This window comes from Budorcas taxicolor, chromosome 7, assembly GCF_023091745.1.
Source record: "Budorcas taxicolor isolate Tak-1 chromosome 7, Takin1.1, whole genome shotgun sequence".
Lineage (NCBI taxonomy): Eukaryota > Metazoa > Chordata > Mammalia > Artiodactyla > Bovidae > Budorcas > Budorcas taxicolor.
The window spans coordinates 93,189,307-93,210,562 of record NC_068916.1 but is presented as its reverse complement, the minus strand read 5'-3'; the positions used below and the strand labels follow the sequence as shown (position 1 = coordinate 93,210,562).

The window sequence follows — 21,256 nt, the reverse complement described above, 5'->3', positions numbered from 1 at the left end:
GCAAAAGGAGATCCATTTGAGTTGTTTCTCAGTCTTTGGGGAGGCCAAAACAGTAAAATTTCAACTCTCAATAATTGATGAAAAGAAATAAATTTTTGGCAACTCTGAAATATCATAGGGAAAGATCTAGCCTTAAAAAAATAGAACAAAAAATTGGAAATTACATAGGCTTCATAATGAATGAAATTTATAATTGTTCTATGGAAAGCTGTTAAATATATATGGCAAGTCGACATGTGTAAGATAAAAAGGTATGATTTTATACAGAGAGTTTAAAACATTGTGAATTAAGGACAGACAGCCTTCAAAGCAGTCTGAATCCTAGCTTTGCCACTTCCTGTATAAGCGATCTCAGGCAAGTCACCAACCTCTCTGTGCCCCAGTTTCTACATCTTTATTATGTAGATTATAATAGAACCTGGGCTTCCTTGATGGCTCAGTGGTAAAGAATCTTCCTTCCAGTGCAAAAGATGTGAGTTCAATCCCTGGGTCATGATATAGGAGTCCCCTGGAGAAGGAAATGGCAACCCAATTCAGTATTCTTGCCTGGGAAATCCCATGGACAAAGGAGCCTCTATAGTCCATGAAGTTGCAATAGAGTTCAGTACGATTTAGTAACCAAACAGCAAGTATAATATTACCTGTTACATGGGATTAAAGTCTTAGTCATTCAGTCGTGTCTGACTCTTTGTGACCCCCATAGACTGTAGACTGTCAGGCTCCCTCTGTCCATGGGGATTCTCCAGGCAAGAATACTGAAGTGGGTTGCCATTTCCTTCTCCAGGGGATCTTTCTGACCCAGGGATCAAACCCAGGTCTTCTGCATTGCAGGGAGACTCCTTACTCTCTGAGCCACCCAGGGAAGTCACATAGGATTAAGACAAGAATTAAATGAGTAATTAGAACAATGCATGGCTCATATAAATGCTACGTAAGTTAGTTGTTATTATCTTTAATATATTTAGTCATTATACCTTTAATCCATGTCCCAATAAATGAGTTCACTGAACTACATAAAATTGTCAAGATTTAATAAAAGTTAAATTTTTAATTATATAATGTTGGCAGGATTTTGTGAATGATACAGGAAGACAACTTTCTGACTAGATGTGAATGGAAAAGTTAAAATGAACCAGGCCAGAAGAAAAGGCTGGTTCAGATTTAAGGATGATGGCCTGGTCAAAGTTTATTTTCACTTTGCTTCTTTATCAAATCAGCAAATTTAAGCCAAACAAGAATATAGTACAAATAATACAAAATATACCAAGGATACACGATGGCCATAAAGATATGATCCCTAACGTCTCCTTTTTCTTTGTGGAGGCATAACGCCCACAAGTCAGTTGGTCTCAGACATCTTTTGTTGTGTAAAGACTGTGTCAGTTCAGAGGAACCCAGAAACAGGGGCTGATTGCTTTTTTAGAATATTTTAGGGAGCTGCAGGTTATGAAATGGAACATCAGTACAGGGCATCTTCCTGTTATGGTGAAAGAAGGTCTTGCTGCTCACGTTTCCTTTTTTCACATAATATTTCTTGCTAAAGTTATAAATTCTGCTTTAGCTTTTCATGTAGTAGTCCTGGGGAAAGGGAAGAATTAAAACTAGCTCTGAAAGTCTGGGGTACAGAAAAAAATGATGGTATTGATGAATGAATGAAATAGTCCCTGGGTAGAGTTAATTTGAGGGGTTCAGAAATATATCCTTATCCTACCATTTTTTAGAATACAGCAAATTTATGGCCGGAAGAAACCTCAGAGCCTAATAAATCCATTCACCTCATTTTATGAATGAGGAGCCTAAGCTCCATCCCTCTGGGAAGACTGAGTGATTCACCCAAAGTCACAGAGGCATTGGCTGACCAGGATCAGAGTTCAAGTCTATTGATTCCTTGTCAGTGATGTTTAGAGTTAAATGCTGTTTCATTACAGAACAACATTTTCAAAAGTGTTGTTATATGTGGTACATATAATTATTCTTAATTGATCAAGATATCCCACTTCCTTACTGTGCTATTTAACCGTGTTTGTTTTAGGGTAGATCATAATATAAAATGGTAAGGCTTCACGTGAGCTAGCGCATGTGGATATATTAACTCCACAGTCTGCCCGTAGATACGAAAGCCATGTGACTCTGCTCCCTGCGGTTTCTCACAAGAGAAGAAATCACATGATCCAGATGTTTCCTTTACTAACTAAATTTCAATGTGAATTTCTTCCCAAGGGTTGGTTTTTCTCTTTCGTTCCTTTTTGATCGTGTAGATCGTAAGGAGAATGGCAATCAGGATCTTTATTATTGAAGAAACCATAAAAAGATAACATAAGAACTCTAACCATTTTATGTGTTAAAATAAAGAAGACTCCTTAGGATAGAAAGGTATCATTTTAAAATGTGTTAAAGGACAAGTGAGAGTCCGAATTACTTTTGTGTGCTTTCTTTTGATCACATAAGGTATCGTTAGTTTTATTGCTTTACTGTAATCTCTTCTGGCAGTGCTTATAATATTTTCATGTTTTGTTATAGTCACGGTTCTTAGAAATTTTTAACTCAACTGTTTTAATTTGCCTATGGCTGAAATTTGACCTATAGATATTTGGCTTAGATATAATTCATCAAACATAACTCATCTTTAAAAGGCAATAATTAATATTATATCAGGTGCTAATACTTGTTTGAAATATTAAACAGTGGCCTTAGAAAGCATCGCTACAAACAAAGCTAGTGGAGGTGATGGAATTTCAGTTGAGCTGTTTCAAATCCTGAAAGGTGATGCTGTGAAAGTGCTGCACTCAATATGCCAGCAAATTTGGAAAACTCAGCAGTGGCCACAAGACTGGAAAAGGTCAGTTTTCATTCCAATTCCAAAGAAAGGAAATGCCAAAGAATGCTCAAACTACCGCACAATTGCACTCATCTCACACGCTAGTAAAGTAATGCTCAAAATTCTCCAAGCCAGGCTTCAGCAATACGTGAACCATGAACTCCCTGATGTTCAAGCTGGTTTTAATAAAAAAGGCAGAGGAACCAGAGATCAAATTGACAACATCCGCTGGATCATTGAAAAAGCAAGAGAGTTCCAGTAAAACATCTATTTCTGCTTTATTGACTATGCCAAAGCCTTTGAGTGTGTGGATCACAATAAACTGTGGAAAATTCTGAAAGAGATGGGAATACCAGAACACCTAACCTGCCTCTTGAGAAATCTGTACGCAGGTCAGGAAGCAACAGCTAGAACTGGACATAGAACAACAGACTGGTTCCAAATAGGAAAAGGAGTCCGGCAAGGCTGTATATTGTCACCCTGTTTATTTAACTTATATGCAGAGTACATCATGAGAAACGCTGGACTGGAAGAAACACAAGCTGGAATCAAGATTGCTGGGAGAAATATCAAGAACCTCAGATATGCAGATGACACCACCCTTATGGCAGAAAGAGAAGAGGAACTAAAAAGCCTCTTGATGAAAGTGAAAGAGGAGAGTGAAAAAGTTGACTTAAAGCTCAACATTCAGAAAACGAAGATCATGGCATCTGGTCCCATCACTTCATGGGAAATAGATGGGGAAACAGTGGAAACAGTGTCAGACTTTATATTTTGGGGCTCCAAAATCACTGCAGATGGTGATTGCAGCCATGAAATTAAAAGATGCTTACTCCTTGGAAGAAAAGTTATGACCAACCTAGACAGCATCTTCAAAAGCAGAGACATTACTTTGCCGACTAAGGTCCGTCTAGTCAAGGCTTTGGTTTTTCCAGTAGTCATGTATGGATGTGAGAGGTGGACTGTGAAGAAGGCTGAGTGCCGAAGAATTGATGCTTTTGAACTGTGGTGTTGGAGAAGACTCTTGAGAGTCCCATGGACTGCAAGGAGATTTAACCAGTGCATTCTAAAGGAGATCAGCCCTGGGATTTCTTTGGAAGGAATGATGCTAAAGCTGAAACTCCAGTACTTTGGCCACCTCGTGCGAAGAGTTGACTCATTGGAAAAGACTCTGATGCTGGGAGGGATTGGGGGAGGAGGAGAAGGGGACGACCGAGGTTGAGATGGCTGGATGGCATCACGGACTCGATGGACGTGAGTCTGAGTGAACTCCGGGAGTTGGTGATGGACAGGGAGGCCTGGCGTGCTGCGATTCATGGGGTCGCAAAGAGTTGGACACGACTGAGTGGCTGAACTGAACTGAACTGAAACAGTTCTTTTAATCTTATATATAAAGTGATCAGAAACATTATAGGAGTGTTATTAAAGTGTTATTGAATGGAAATTTCAAAAACAAAGTTATTGTACTTTAAAAAGTTATCATCCCACCTTTAGTTAATCATAGATTAGAGTAAGAGACTTCATTCATTGTGTAAAATTACCGTTGTGTCCCTAATGACAATTTGAAGGAACATAAAGTGAAAGTGAACTCACTCACTTAGTCGTGTCTGACTCTTTGCAGCCCCATGGACTATAGCTTACCAGGCTCCTCCATCCATGGGATTTTCCAGGCAAGAGTATTGGAGTGGATTACCATTTCCTTCTCCAGGGGATCTTCCCGACCCAGGGATCGAACCTGGGCCTCCTACATTGTAGGCAGACACTTTACCGTCTGAGCCACCAGAAAAGTCTCATAAACAGAACATAAACTGGAACATAAAGAGAATATAAACCTGTATCTCTTGATCTATAACTTCATAACTCTTTCCTTTTTCCCCTTAATTTTTTTTTTAAAGGTAATTCTATCTTTCTGAAGTACCACTGAAGTATTTCCCAAATTACATTGGTCCCTCAATAGTTGACCTTCCTACTGTTGAGGTCATCGTTATCTTTTACTTAGAATGTAGCAGCGGGTTTTTCTACTGGCTCCTTTCTTACCATCTTATTACTGTTCCTTGAGAGGAAGAGACTGTTCAATCACTCTCTCTCTGCTCCTTCTTGCACAGTGTCAGACACAGTGTATGCCCACCACAGACTACACGTGAGGAAATGGGAAGTTTGGTGTCTGCTCATACTCCTTCATTGCTTGTTTCTTTCTCATCACAGTCCCCTAGTCATCATTGCCATCCTAACAGGAAGACTTCTAAACCCAGGCTTTAGAGTGTCACCTGCCTGTGCTCTCCCTCCTTTATGTATTTCTCACGTTGGTCCTATTCATTCAGGTTAATTTCCTCATTAGTTACAGTTTGCCCATCAAGTTTTCATTTATCCAGTCACACAGCATCTTGAGCATCACTGCCTCTGTAAAGGTGACTCTCGGTTCTCTTGTCCTTCGTCACCTTGACACCTTAGCATACATATGGAAGCGTCACGCCTGTCTGTCGTATGACATCCCGAACCCTCCTCATTCTGGTACCATATCATTGTTATCAGATGGCATTCCTCTCTAATGTCATTCCTTTATAAAGAAAGTCTCTGTATATACTGATTAACTTTTCCACTGAGATTAAATAGGGCAAATCATGCAACCACGTAGATGGGAATCCTTCAGAATCCTGGTCACCAACCTCATTTGAAAGATTAATGTGTTTCAGAACATGATAGTTTTACTCCAGAGCTGATTTCAGTGAAGGACAGAGCATACATATTCAATGCTGAAATCATACAAAACAACAGATTTTCTTTTAACAAGCATTTGTAAGCACAAATACAACAAAACAATACAAAAATTTTGATGAAATGGTCATAGTCAAGAGATCCTGAGGAATTAAGTAAGGTTTGAATCAGATTTTGAAAAAAATGATAATTATGCATGGCAGGAGAGAAGTGTTAAGACTGGGAGATATTTCAAATGAAGACATACAGGAAATGTAAAATAGGAGATTGTATACCTCCTGAGAGAAAGACTGATTTTTTTAAACCATTTTCCTAATTATATATAAAATGATAATTACTTATTGCAAAGCAAAGGAAAATGCTAAATTATGGAGAAGAAAATAAAAATCAACCATAGTCTATCCTGTCGTCTAAGGATAACCATTTTAACATTTTGACTAATATCATTTCTATATTCTACAATGTTTTATATGCAATAACCAATTGATTTCTCAACAAACCAGCAATCTCAAGTTTTAAAACCAGACAGGTCTGGGTTCAAACTCTACCGCTAACACTGGGTAGGTATGTAACATGGATCTCTTTGGGTTCCCTCCTCATAAATGAGGATAACAACTATTTTTAGAGTTATTATGAAGATTAAAGAAGGTGATATAAATAAAGTCCCTTATATGTAGTAGATATTCAGTATAGTATATCTGTACAGTAAATGTATAGCAAATTATATTACTAGTTTGCTATTATATTTAAGCTAAGTTAATGCATATTTTCTTTAGTTTTATGTGGAATCTGAAGTAATGAGTCTTTACAATACTGGCAAATTGGAGCAACTCTGAACAGAGTGTTTATAATTTGTTTTATTACAGAGAAGCTGACTACAAACAAAACATTTTCCAAGTCTGAGTTCTCTACAAGAACCATCAGCCATTCAAGTCTTTCCACTACAAAAGTGGAATTTTCTTTTCTTGGCAACACTTTCTGAATAACTCATCATCTGAAAAAGTGATTACCAAAAAAGATTTTAAAATATACAAATATATAAACTGAATTCATTGTTAGTAATATTGGCTGTTGGATTTAAAAATGACTGTTGGGAGCTTCCCAGGTTGCTCAGTGGTAAAGAATCCACCTGCCAATGCAGGAGACACAGGAGATGCAGGTTTGATCCTGGGTTGGGAAGATTTCCTGGAGTTGGAGATAGCAACCCACTCCAGTATTCTTTCCTGGAAAATTCCATGGACAGAGGAGCTTGGTGGATTATAGTTCATGGGGTCACAAAGAGTTGGAGATGACTGAGTGACTGGGCACACAAGCACACACATTCTGGTAATAGTTGAGCTACTAGGAAGACAGGAAGATATCAAACTCATTGGTATATGGAAATATTGAGGTTTTGTTGTCCTAAAGCATAACTTCTGGTGGACATAGCATTACCTACCACTTAGCTTATAGTTTTGGGGATTTTTTTTTTTCCTGATTTCAAATTAATGTTAATTATGGCATATTATATACCTATAATATAATTTGTTTTCAAATAAAAATTAAACCTTTTACTGCAAAATATTTTAAGATAGGAGAATCCAAGTGTATGAGGATTTTTTATATTTTAAAATGGTATATCCATGGTTATTCTGTATTTGGAACTAATTGAGTTTCAAATGATAAGTCTTGTGATGCTATGGACTGCTATATTGAAATGTTTTTGTTAAATGTTTTTCTCTTAAATTCTCTGAAGAAAAATAAAAGCTTTATTCCAAAACTACTTCTCTGAAGTGCAGGATAAGAACCTATGAGAAATCTTTAGCTGTTTCATTGTATGAAAAGAAATTACTTGTATTTATTAATAAATAAAATTTCAAAGCAGCTACCCTTGCTCACAGTGGTCTCTGAGGCTTCACGGTATACTCTGCAGCTCTTGGTTACAATGAGAAGCGGATGCTCAGGCAGTCTGTTTCTTTTCAGTTTTCAAACCATAGAGGTGTGAAAATTGGGTCACATCTCATGAAATTTAAATAACGAAACGGTCTACCCAGATTAATAATAATCCTACTTCTTCTACTGCTATATCTTGCCTATAAATCAGAATTTAAATTTTGGGGTTAGTATCACAACTTGAGGGGTTTTTTTTTCCTTTCATTTTGGGGAGACTGACATTTTTTATTCTTATTCCTCAGGATGGATTGGGGAGATGAATATCCCCACAATTCTTTTGACCTACATTGTTTGTTAAATTCATTTCCTGGAGACTTGGAGTTTAAGCAGATCTTCAGTGACATTGATGAAAAGATAGAACAAAATGCTATAAGGTAAATATTGTTAATTTTAAAACAAGTTGGTTTCATGTTTCATTTACAAGAACTTTTATTTAGTCTACATTTAGTGTTTCCTGCTCTTAAGAAAATTTTAGGATTTAATTATCATTAACTTTCCTCAAAAAATTAATTAGACCCTTCCCTCTAGGATATAAGATGATTTTTCTTATCTGATTACTACTTTAAACAAGGCTAAAAAAAGGCTAAAAATACAGGCACTGCCTTCAAATAGATAGTTTGTTGAACTGCTGTTGTTGGGGAGGAAGAAATTTTCCTCTACCCTTCTAGGTTCTTTGTATAGTCTAATAATTAAATTGAAATGAGACAGATGAACAGGAAAGACAAAAGTGTAATATCCTGTATTCATGGGAGAGACTCAGAAAAACTGAGTAGATGGCCAAAGTGGCCAAAGTCCTCATCTTAAATACCATTCTCAGCTAAAGATGAAAGGGGTTGTTGAGGGTGGGGAGAATCAAGCATGGAGAGTTACCAGGAAAAGCATCATGAACAAGGGTGAGGTTGTTGCTCAGGCTTAAGTCAGTGCCTTCTCCACTGATAAGAGATTCGGTCATCCTCCTCTGCCTGGTACAGTGAAGGCGATACCTTTACAAATGGAGACTTTTTCCTTATGACTGTGAATGTTTCTAACAGAAGGGTAACTCCTACTTGGTTTTCAGATTATTTACTTTATGTGTTTCTTAGAAAACAGCTTGGTATAATTTAATATGCCAAAGAGGCATATTTTAGGGTGGCAAATTTTGGTCTCCTCAGTTCTGTTCAGTTCAGTTGCTCAGTCATGTCCGACTCTTTGCAACCGCATGGACTGCAGCACTCCAGGCCTCCCCGTGCATCACCAACTCCCAGAGCTTATTCAACTCATGTCCATCGTGTCAGTGATGCCATCCAACCATCTCATCCTTTATCATCCCCTTCTCCTCCTGCCGTCACTCTTTCCCAGCATCAAGGTCTTTTCAAATGAATCAGTTCTTCGCATCATGTGGCCAAAGTATCGGAGTTTCAGCTTAAGCATCAGTCCTTCCAGTGAATATTCATGACTGATTTCCTTTAGGATGGACTGGTTGGATTTCCTTGCAGTCCAAGGGACTCTCAGGTCTGTATAGTCATAGCTGTGGTTTTTCCAGTAGTCATGTGTGGATGTGTGAATCTGAGCCAACTCCGGGAGATGGTGAAGGGCAGGAAAGCCTGGAGTGCTGCAGTCCACGGGGTCCCAAAAAGTCAGACACGACTTAGCAACTGAACAACAGCAATGCTGTTCATGATTTCTTAGAGCTTGCCAGTATTGACGGCCTGCATTTTCATTAATATGTTTAAACATTATCATTTGATAGATAAGCCTGGATAGTAAAATTTTGAAATTAGATATTCAAAAAATGGTAGTGTAGGGTCATGGATTGCTTGAATTGCTGAAAGCAGAACATTAAATTATTTTTATGTAATGTTTGTCATATTAAGTCTCCGCACTTAATTGGAAGGCTAGCCAGTCCATCTATGTGAAGTTAGTCTTTATCACCTACTCCAAAATCAGTGTTACTGAATGCTGGAGGAGGGACTTCCCTGGTGGTCCATTGGTTAGCAACCTGCCTGCCAATGCAGGGGACACAGGTTCAATCACTGATCTGGGAACTAAGACCCCACATGCCTTGTGGCAGGGAGGCCAGTGCACCACAAGTACTGAGCCAGTATACTCTAGAGCCTGTGAGCTGCAGCCACTAAAGCCTGTGTACTCTAGAGCCAGTGCTCCCCAAGAGGAGTCACCAGAACGAGAACCCCATGTACTTCAGCTAGAGAGTAGCCTCCACTTACCGCAACTAGAGAAAGCCCGTGTGCAGCAACGGAGAGCCCCGTGCTGTGCATCAAAGACCCAGCACAGCCAAAAATAAATGAATTACTTAAAAATAAACAAACAAACACTGGGGGAAGCAGGAACAGCTAAGCAGATTTCCACTAGTACATATTCTCTGATATAAAGGACTTTGTCTTCATATGTATCTGTGGACCCTAGGGTCAGTTCCAGTGAAGGTGATGGCACCCCACTCGAGTACTCTTGCCTGGAAAATCCCATGGATGGAGGAGCCTGGTGGGCTGCAGTCCATGGGGTCGCGAAGAGTTGGACACGAGTGAGCGACTTCACTGTCACTCTTCACTTTCATGCATTGGAGAAGGAAATGGCACCCCACTCCAGTGTTCTTGCCTGGAGAATCCCAGGGACGGGGTAGCCTGGTGGGCTGCCATCCATGGGGTCGCACAGAGTTGGACACGACTGAAGCGACTTAGCAGCAGCAGTAGCAGCAGCAGGGTCAGTTCATTCACTGCAATCCTTTTGACCAAAGATTCTAATAATTCACCTCATGTTGAAACCATGTAACTCAGATTCGGACTTGAACCCATGGTCTTTTAATTAGAATCACTCACCTGGTGTCTGGACTTACTTGTCTCAGGGCGGAAGGAGGAATTCAATGACAGGCAAAGTGATAGGCAAGAAAGTAGGCTTATTCATATAGGACACTTGTTGAGAGAGTCATTTCCTAGGCAGGTTGATAAGAAGTCTAGGGGTCCCCAAGGAGAGAGGGGTCTGGAGGAAGAAAGGACAAACTCTTTTCCTTCTCTACATTCCTTAGGATTATATAGCAACAATGTATTATGCCTGAGGACCATCTCTGGATTAAACCTTCTGGCTAATTCTGTAAATTATGGGAGTAGACCTGCTCTTTACAAGGATTATATAACAACAATGTATTATGTATTCTGCCTGAGGACAGTCTCTGGATTAAACCTTCAGGCTAATTCCGTTATCTTAAAATGTAAATTATGGGAGTAAGTCTGATGAGGTCTTTACAACCTCCAGACATTCTTTTGATTTACTGGAGAATATATAACTCCATTGTTAACACTAGCAAGGGGGCACTCTTTCTGCCCCCTTCTGATGCCTGTGTCAGAAGCTTTCTCTATCTCCTTTACACTTTAATAAAACTTTATTACACAAAAGCTCTGAGCGATCAAGCCTCGTCTCTGGCCCCGGATTGAATTCTTCTCCTCCGGGGGCCAAGAATCCTGGCGTCGTGATTCAACAACAACCTTTCATTGTGAGAGATGCAAGCGGGCAGGCAAGGGGGCTCTGCCCTGAGGATTAAATGGGCTACATTTGTATAATCAAAGAAAAGTAGGGGAGGGGAGAAGGCTGCCTTTTCCCTTGTTTTTCTAGTAAACATCAGAAGTACATCACCTTTGTATCAGGTGGGAGAATGTTTGACCCTATGAGGTCAAACTAACTGTCATAGCAATTAGTTAAACCAGCAGAAGGATGGTAACATATCCTAAAATATGTAGAATCATCTCAGGTTTCTGTATCATGAGAGTCTTCTACTTTGGAATGTTGTCCTTCCTTTAAGTTCTTGTCCTTGGTCCTAAGTATCTTTTATCTTGCTGAACTCAACCAGCAGAATGCAGGCCTCTTGTTTTGTTTCTTTCACTTAATGACCTGGGGCATATCGTGTGCTTTTATTTATCATTTTACAGTTAAGCAAGCCTGCTTCATGTACAACATTCTGATAGGTTTCTTAAGCAATCGTTAACCTGCAGTGATTTCCCAAAGTCCTCTTGGTTTTCCTCTCTATCTGTAATCCCCTCCTGGGACTTCCACAACTACCAGTGTAACTATCCTACTCTGTCCCTATCTGTGTAGGTTACAAATAGGCAAACCACAGTAAAAATGTCTATTATCAAATGATGAATAGTGTTTCCTTTTTAAAAATTTAAAGTATAGTTATGTACTGTCAAAGAAACTGAACCAAGCAAGTGAAATTTTCCTGCAGTTTTTTCCTCATGTTTAATTTTAGAATACAGTTAACTTTTTATCATAACAATGGGCATAAATAACTTAAATTCAAAAAATAGCCTATACTCCAAAATTTTTTTTATAAAAAGCAAAAAAGTATCATATTGCTGAAGAATTAAAATTAAAATCTTCTCCCATTCTGGGAATCCTCCCCACAAAGGCTGAAGAGAAGGAAAACTCTTCTGTTATGCAACAGGCTTTAAATCAAAATGTCAGAAACATCCCAGGCGATCTGCTAAGAGATTGCAAAAGCAGAAAGGAATCACAGCCCTTTATATAGGCTAGTAGGTACACCCATTTGGAGAAAGCAATGGCACCCCCGACTCCAGCACTCTTGCCTGGAGAATCCCATGGACGGAGGAGCCTGGGGGGCTGCAGTCCATGGGGTCTCTAAGAGTCGGACACGACTGAGCGACTGAGCGACTTCACTTTTCACTTTCATGCATTGGAGGAGGAAATGGCAACCCACTCCAGGGTTCTTGCCTGGAGAATCCTAGGGATGGCGGAGCCTGGTGGGCTGCCGTCTGTGGGGTCGCACAGAGTCGGACACGGCTGAAGTGACTTAGCAGCAGCAGCAGCAGCAGCAGCAGCAGCAGCAGCAGGTACACCCATTACATGTAATACATATTTTCATGAGAAATAATATCTGTTGTAGGAAAAAATGGAGTGCAGGAGGATGGTCATGTCCCCGGTCCCCAGAGAGTTCCAAGTCCTTGGGACAGCCCGCCAAGTGAGGATCCTTGGCTTCGTGTAGGAAAGAATTCAAGAGTGAGCCGTAGTAAAGTGAAAGCAGGTTTATTTAGAGAGATAGACCCTCCATAGGCAGCGTGGGGTCTCTCAGAAGGCATAAGCAGCCTTGATACATGAGGTAGTTCACTTTTACGGGCTGGGTAATTTCTTAGGCTAATGAGTGGGAGGATCATTACAAGTATTTTGGGGAAGGGGTAGATATTTCCAAGTATTGGGCCACCACCCACTTTTTGGTCTCTACGGTCACCTCGGAACTGCCCATGGGTGAATCTTTCAGTGTATGCTTGTATATTACAATAAACACATAATGAGGCTCAAGGTCTACTGGAGTCAAATCTTCCACCATCTCGGGCCTAGCAGTTTCTAGCATGTTTTGTGGTCCCCTGTTTCTCTTAATGGTTGTTATCATTCTTCTAATGGTTGTGCCCTGCCTCCTTCCTTCCTGTTTCATAACCAGCCTTCAAATAGAATTGACAGCACAGTTCTTCACACGTGGTTCATCCTAACTACACCATGGTTAAAAAGCACCTGTGTAAGCTAGTTGGCATCATCCTGAAGAGAAGCAAACTTCTCATGTCTTTATGATAAGAAACAGTTTTGCAAATTGAATCAAGGCACCCACTGACATTAGGCTGCTCCTTTTCACAGACACAGGGAGATAGTTATCTCCTTTGGTGTTTGTGTTTTGAAAGGATGGCTGCTAGTTTTTTGAGAAAGACAGTCCTGGCTGAGAAAGCTGACAAAAGATCTATCTAGTCTTCCAAGGGATACATTTCAGAGAGATGAAAAAGCACTTACATTTGCAGTTTCTAAGGTAAATAAGAAAAAGAAGGAGAGGGAAACCTTTTCCCTTATTTTCAACAGGGAGAATTAAGCTTCTTATTTTTAATTTGTAACTACCATTAATTTATATGTACATACATACATACCCATATAAGTATATATATCTTTAAAAAAAAGCATAATATATCATTTTTAAAAAAGCATGTATATGTGACCTAATCACACTATAGAGAATATGTATTATAATTTATATATGTGAATATAAAATCACTATATTAAACTTCAGTATAATTATGTATTTATCTAATTTATGTATTCAATATTATATATGTATATATTGATTGACACAGTTTCTCACCCGAAGGAACTTATAAATGAAATGAGTATGAGCTTAAATAGATTAACAAGTCACTTATCCTTATTCTAGAGAATTTTTTTTTCAGCAACTGATATTAAGAAAAGTTTTTAATTGAAGTACAGTTGATTTACAACATTGTGACAGGCAAAGTGATTCAGTTGTACATATATCGAGAGAGATGATTATATTAAAACAAAATTTAAATATTTTCTAAAAAGTGACTTTCTTTGTTCATAATGGCCTTGCGGCTCCATCAGAACAAATCGCTGAGGGACTTCCCTTGTGGTCCAGTGGTTAAGACTACACTTCCACCTCAAGAGGTGTGGGTTCCATCCCTGGTCAGAGAACCAAGATCCCACCTGCCGCAGGGCATGGCCAAAAAAAAAAGACAAAATAAGAGATTAGAAACAAAACCAAGTCGCTGAGCTCTGATGCTTTTATCACAGACAGTTTCATTTTTATTTGCTAAACCATCTACAGTTATTTCCTGTCCTACCTGGTCAATAGGAAATCATATTGAGAAGTAAAACAATGATTAAAATATTGTACTTTGCCATCATAAATTGTCATTTAGGTAAAAATTCAGATGTTAGTATTAAAAAGAAAATATGACATGGAGTATAAGGATATAATTTTTAAATTAAAAATATTTTATTGCCCATATATTAAAACAAACCTAGAGCAAAACCACCTCAAGTGACCATTGATCTTCATGGGGGATAAAATAAGGGAGAGCTGTACGTGCCGTGTGCTACATTTAGAATCAAGTCTATTTTTCATCAAATTCAATTATGTTTTTATTATACTCTAGAGAATAAACATAATAGTATAGGGTGTATATATTTTTAAAAAATAAAATACTGAATAATAACCACGTTTCAGAAGAGTGTAAATCATTTATGCACTCATTTATTGCCTCCTAACAGAATAGCTTTTAGAAAATTGTATGTCATGACGAATCAGTTATGCCACACTTATATTGCAGTAGTTGAATTACCCTTGGCATTTTTGTATTCTAACAGTTCTATTTATCTCTCAATGGTGTACACTGAATAAGTAATGAACATCCATATGATATGGCTTTTCCCAATACTTTTAAAGAAGAAAACATTAGTAATTCATTTTTAAATATGGTATTTTTCCTTACTCTTGAATTTTTAAAGTTGTGTTTCTAGCAGTGACCCTGAATTCTAAGTGTGAATTCCTTCCCTCTTCTTAATATCATCAGGTTTTATGAGCCACAGGGTGTTTTGCTTCCCAAAGCAGTGATTCACCAGAATGGACTAGAATGCCCAGAGGTCACTGAACCTTCACCTGCCCTTCAAGAGAGGCTGTCATTCTCCCAGACCATTTTCACTTTCACATCCTCATTTGCATTCAAGTCAGAGCTAGGTGACTCTTAGGTCTGACAGTGGAAATCAGTGACGGTGAATCACTTGCTTCTAACACATATCAGCGTTGGTAGCAGGAAGGTAAATATCCTGCCAAAGAGGGATACTGTGAATGCTGTATCCACAGACTCACCCCAGTAACTAAAAATCACACGTAGCACTAACATCTTTTTTGAGCTGAACAGAACTCTAATAAGTTAATAATAATAATAATTTAGCTTAATGCAATATTGAGGCATAGAAGTTGTCTTGGGCTTACAATATATCATGACTGATTTTTCTCCTCTTAATGTTCAGTTGATAGATATATCATTAAGAGTTTCTTTTGCCTTTCTGTTTCTTAACTATAGACAGTATTTGTGTGTACCTCAGGATGTAAGTTTTGCTGGCACTGTGCAGGATTACTCCCCTCCCCCCCTTTTTTTTTAAATCTAAGAAAGAACAAGAAGTACTCCCATGGATAATATCACTGGTCTTGATCCAAGAGAGGTAGGGTCAGAGTGGTAGGGGAGGGTGTTAACTTTATATTGTGGCAGAACACTGGATAGATGGTTTCTATAAATTTAACCATGCTCTCTGTTTCAAGGTGCCATATTAGACCATTTTCTTCTCATCATGATCTGTCACCATTAGCTCCATTATTTGAAGTCTAGGATGTTCCAACTTCTTTCTCCAGAGTCCTGTATTGTATGCCCTCCAAGCTTTCATTAGACCTCTGCTTCAGGAGACTGAGATAAGTGGCGTAAAATGTGGGATCAGTAGCTCTATCAGATGATCATTAAGAGATTCTTTCAGGTAATGCATACATTTTAAGTGTTCAACAGGTTTTAAAAGTATAATCTTTATTTTTAGGTGAGTTAGCTTTACTTACTTTTAGCCAAACAGGCCTAAGACAATAAAGAATCACCATTTAGGATATTCCAATAAGAAATATTATTGTATTATCTTTCCATGGGAAATAAGGAAAAGGAAGTAAGTGTCTTCCCGTCTGTAAGCTGTTTTCATAGCAAAAGTGTGAATAACATTGTACTAAAAATGCAGACTTGATAAGGAGGTTGAGCCAGCAAGTAGGCCACTATTCCACAGGGAGGGTCAGAGTTAATGGTCGAGGGGGAAGTAACCCCCAGCCCTGAGATGCCAACAAGAGGTGCCCGGTGAAGCCAGCTCAGCTATGAGGACAAGCACAGGGGAGGGAAAGCTAGAAGGAGACTGGGCCCTGGTAAGGAGATGTAGCTTGTGTGGCTGGCCCCTCTTTCCTGCCAATGACTAATGCCTCGAGAGCTAACTCAATCCCAACAGCTTTCCCTGGAAAAGGGCCTCGCCAAGGATTTAGCAAAGTAACACCTTGTCTTAAAAGGATCACTAACGCCACAGCTTTTGCAAATCAGTCTTTATTCTAGAATTATGACTAGGAATATCGTCTTACGGGACTTGGAAAGAAGTTGAGTTGGGGCGCCTGAAAGCTGGTCTTGTTATCGCCTTTATTTTTGCTTTAAAGGCTAACTGTTCTGCACTGTATTCTCATTGCCTAAAACAGTCCTGGCACAAAGTAGGCTAGAGGTTAGACATCTGCTGTGCCATTCCAGTATTCTTGCCTGGAGAATCCCAGGAACAGAGGAGCCTAGCGGGCTGCTGTCTATGGGGTCGCACAGAGTCGGACACAACTGAAGCGACTTAGCAGCAGCAGCAGTGTCTGCTTTAGCTAGTGTGACGTTAGATGAGTGGAATGGGATACAAGAAGCTATCATCAAGTGCTAGTTTTCTCTTCTGGTAAATAGTTTACATTATAAAATGATACATAATCAGGAAGAATTGCAGACAGTAGAGAAAGACAAATACAAGGAAAAGGTGTGTATGGAAGGGTAGAGATGAGGAAGTTTTCTAATTCCTCTGACCCTCCTCGTCTTGTTCCTCAGAGGTAACTTACACCAATGAATTATTGTAGAACTATCCAGAAATGTTTTTTATATATAGACGTGTGCACCCAAAAATATATTCTCCTTTTTACACAGATGGGATTTGTGTGTGTACTTTACTTGGATTTTCTTTAATGTATTTTTAAAAATTTCTTCGTATACTAAGTCAATTCCCTCTTGATACGCATTTACATTATTTGTAGTCTTTCTGCTGTTACTGCACACACACATGCGTACGTGTGTCCTTCCTTCCTTAGGAAAGGTTATGTGTTGGTTTCTTAGCTGTGTTGGTATAATTAGCTGTGATAAGATTGTTCCTCAGCAGGCCTTCCGCTGTCTTCTCTCCTATAAGCAGTGTATAAAACTGTATGTCCTGCCTCCTTACAGTGTGGCCATACGTATTAATTAAACCCTCAGTTTGTAACTTGCAGTCAAATCTGACTGGCTCAGTGATTGCATGTATCTGGGCAAAGAAGATAAAGATGTAGGCTAGATGTGTTCCTGATACAGTCTGATTTTCATGATTATATATGTTCTCTTTCTCTTTTCTCTTTTCTCTGTCTCAGGAAGAGAACCAAAGCAATCATCCCAAAGTAAATGCTGGTGCAGTTTTTCTCACTTTTTCTCCGGTTTTCAGTTTGTGTGGTTTCACTGGGATAAGTCACATTCTGACTTTAGTAACTATGCTAAAATATGAAAGCTGGGAAGCCTCCATAGATAAAACAGAAAGCACATTAACTTACTCTTGCTTGTCATGGATGTTAAACTGCCATGTCCTAATACAGCTATAGAACATTTCTGGGAAATGTTCTTTATATTGTTAACAGAGCCCTGTGCCACTTCCATGGAGCTCCTATTTACATTATGGAAAGGGATCCCAAGTCATATGGTATATGGTATATGATGCCAGGCTCACTCCAGCAATGCCAGGACTACCCCACCATTGAATGGAAGTTGGAGGGTATTTCACAAGTGGTTGACTCTTTTGAAAGTGCATTAGATTTTTTAGATGGGCGCTTGCCCTACACTGGTCTGAACTTTGCTGAAGCAGTCTGGACCATTCTAAAGCCTCTGTAAACATTTGTGGTGAGGATTGGTGAGAATAACTCTGAACAAAAGGTGGATTGACAATAGATGGGACTCTTGGGAGGCTATTTATATAGTCCAGATGAGAGATGATAAGATCCTGAGCCCCTTCTTTCACAATAGGAATGGAAAGGGGAAGATTCATTTGAGAAGATTTAAGGAGAGTGTTGTTAATAGGATTTGGGATCAAGGATGTTTTCTTCCCTGAGAGTACAGTTAAAACTTTGGAAAGAACTGAAACGTATCTGAAACAGAAAATAACTTAGCAAAAATATATAAATTTGCTACATTTCGTTGAAATAGTTGTCTTATAAATTATTTTCTCAGCCTTTTAAGAAACGATCTAAAAGCATCTTTGTCTCAGGAAAGTAAGTTTTCATTTCGTGGCTCACTTACGGTTTATCAGTCTCTTCCCTATTAATTACCTGTTAATTCTGAGGAATTTTATTAATCTCCTTAGATGAGCTAGGTTTATCTAAAAGCCAGAAAATTCTTATTGACTTCACAGCTAGTTCTTGGTGTTTTTAAATATATCATAGTATTGAAAAAACCTTTTCCTTAGACTGAATTTATGTTGGTAAAAAGTATAAACAAGAGCAACAAACATGTAAAAGCTTAAAAAAGCTTTTTAATGTTTCCATTTTCCATATTGTAGATACAGTCTTGAATCTCTGCCATGGCACCTCTACCCTGCTCTAAAAAATAAAAATTCCCACCCTTCTATGAAAGCGCACCTCTGTGTCCTCTAAAACCTTTACATTGAAGAAGTTCTAATCATTTTTACTGGTAGAACATATTTTTTTTTCCCCCTTTGAACTTTTTTGTGTGACTGAATAATGAAGACTATGAGTATTAAATCCTGAAAGAGTTTTTACAGTAAGCTTAAGCACCACGATTATAATTATTCTCTTTTTCTCAGTTCCTCTCCCTGTCCTCATCCGCACCACCCCCAGTGTTAATCAGCTCTTGTGCAGTTGTTGTTTAGTGATGTCTAGTTACAGAACATCTTTATCCTTTTGAAGTAAAATAGTGCATATATACATACATACACACATACTTACATGTGTAAACATGGTTGTGACCAAAATAATAATAATAATAACTTCATGTTTTTTATTGTCCAAATAAATAGAGTTTTAAAGTGACCCAGCTGTGAGATTAGATGATCAGCACTGAATTCTCAGGGGTCAGTATCAGGGACTTCTAAGCACAGTGATTTGGTTAGTTTTCTTAGAGCATCAAATCCTCGCATATAATCTCCTTTTCTACAGGAAGAAGCCTTTTCTGCACCCCCCCAGAGGCACACTGAGTGACTTACCTCCTATGTATTTCCCCTACTCAGCACTTGGTACACGCACCTCTTATCAAGTCTTACTGAGTGTAGTTCTTCATTTACAGGCCTATCTCTCTCACTAGAAAGAATTCCTTTAGAGATGGGACCATGTCTTATTCATGTTTAGGTCCTTAGCATATATCACAGTACCTGCCACATATTCAGGATTCAGTTAATGTTTATCAGATATGCTTTCATTCAACAAGTAATTTTCCCACTCAAGGAACCTAGGATTGAATGTTGAATGAGAAAATTATATCCTTTAAAAAAAAAGCATGCTGTATGTTGCATCTTAGAAATGGTTTATAAATTGATTTATACACAGCCGCTCAGTAATGTATCCGCTTGCACACATCATTAACTTGGATAATTCAGAGTCATTATAATTAAAGCACATTGGGGTTCAGATTTATTAGGAAGTGTTGAGACATATGAAGAGGCATAGAGAATACTGTGATAAACATTCCTATGCTCATGATGTAGTATAAGGAATAAAACCTTACCTCTACAGCTGAAACCTCTGTGCATCTCCCCAGTCTCACCCCACTCCCATCCCCACCCTGCATTTGGTGATATTGATCATTCCAGCACATTTCTTTTTTCTTTTAAAATGCATGTATGTAAGTATGTATTTAAGATGTAAGACTTACGTATGTAAGACTTCCCTGGTGGCTCAAACGGTAAAGCGTCTGCCTACAATGCGGGAGACCCAGGTTCAATCCCTGGGTTGGAAAGATCTCGTGGAGAAGGGAATGGCAACCCACTCCAGTACTCTTGCCTGGAGGATCCCATGGACGGGGAAGCCTGGTAGGCTACAGTCCATGGGGTCGCAAAGAGTCAGACATGACTGAGCGACTTCACTTCAAGTATGTATTTAGTATTAAAGTAGAGTTGATTTAAAATTCTTCATTTGTTTCAGGGGTATCACACAGTGATTCAACATTTTTATAGATTGTGCTCCATTCTCTAGCACATTTCTTTATACTTTTACTATGTATGATTATAATCCTGAACACTGTGTGTGATCACATGGCATGGTTTGTATTCATTTGTACCTTTTTTCCCATAAACATTACTTTTGTTAGATTCATCCATGTTGATAAGTGGATTTCTAGTTCATTTTCAGGACTGTGTTTCATGGGATAAATGTAATTATTTAACCATTCTCTCTACTGGTGGGTATTTAGGATATTTTCAGTGCTTTTAATATTACAAATAAAGTTAGGAATATGCTTTTAGAAAGTCCTTGCTAAACCAGCTAATGGTGTACATTTGGGAATTTAAACTATTTAGGACAGAGATTCTACATCGACATTAGACTTCTGATATTTTTGATCAATAAATGTGTTAATTGGATTTCTATTTGCTGAATTACCTTGGTTATAATCTCACAACTGACCTTGTTTCTAAAGACAATTAGAAGCAAATTACGCAGAAAACAACTTCAGTTCAGTTCAGTTGCTCAGTTGTGTCCGACTCTTCGTGACCCCACGGACCGCAGCACGCCAGGCCTCCCTGTCCATCACCAACTCCTGGAGTTTACTCAAACTCATGTCCAGTGAGTCAGTGATGCCATCCAGCCATCTCATCCTCTGTCGTCTCCTTTTCCTCCTGCCTTCAATCTTTCCCAGCATCAGGGTCTTTTCAAATGAGTCAGCTCTTCGCATCAGGTGGCTAAAGTATTGGAGTTTCAGCTTTAGCATCAGTCCTTCCAATGAACACCCAGGACTGATCTCCTTTAGGATGGACTGGTTGGATCTCCTTGCAGTCCAAGGGACTCTCAAGAGTCTTTTCCAACACCACAGTTCAAAAGCATCAATTCTTTGGCACTCAGCTTTCTTCACAGTCCAACTCTCACATCCATACATGACCACTGGAAAAACCATAGCCTTGAGTAGAAGGATCTTTGTTGACAAAGTAATATCTCTGCTTTTTAAT

General features: G+C 38.8%; 1 protein-coding gene across 1 annotated transcript in view; it reads left to right on the top strand.

Moving 5' to 3' along the window:
- Window positions 1-21,256, top strand: part of KIAA0825 (KIAA0825 ortholog) — a 395,975-nt gene that overhangs the window by 19,223 nt on the left and 355,496 nt on the right. The window contains exon 2 of the mRNA XM_052644057.1: window positions 7,708-7,839. Within this exon, the coding sequence (XP_052500017.1) occupies window positions 7,709-7,839 (131 nt within the window). The 5' untranslated portion in view covers window position 7,708. The remainder of the gene's footprint in view (window positions 1-7,707; window positions 7,840-21,256) is intronic.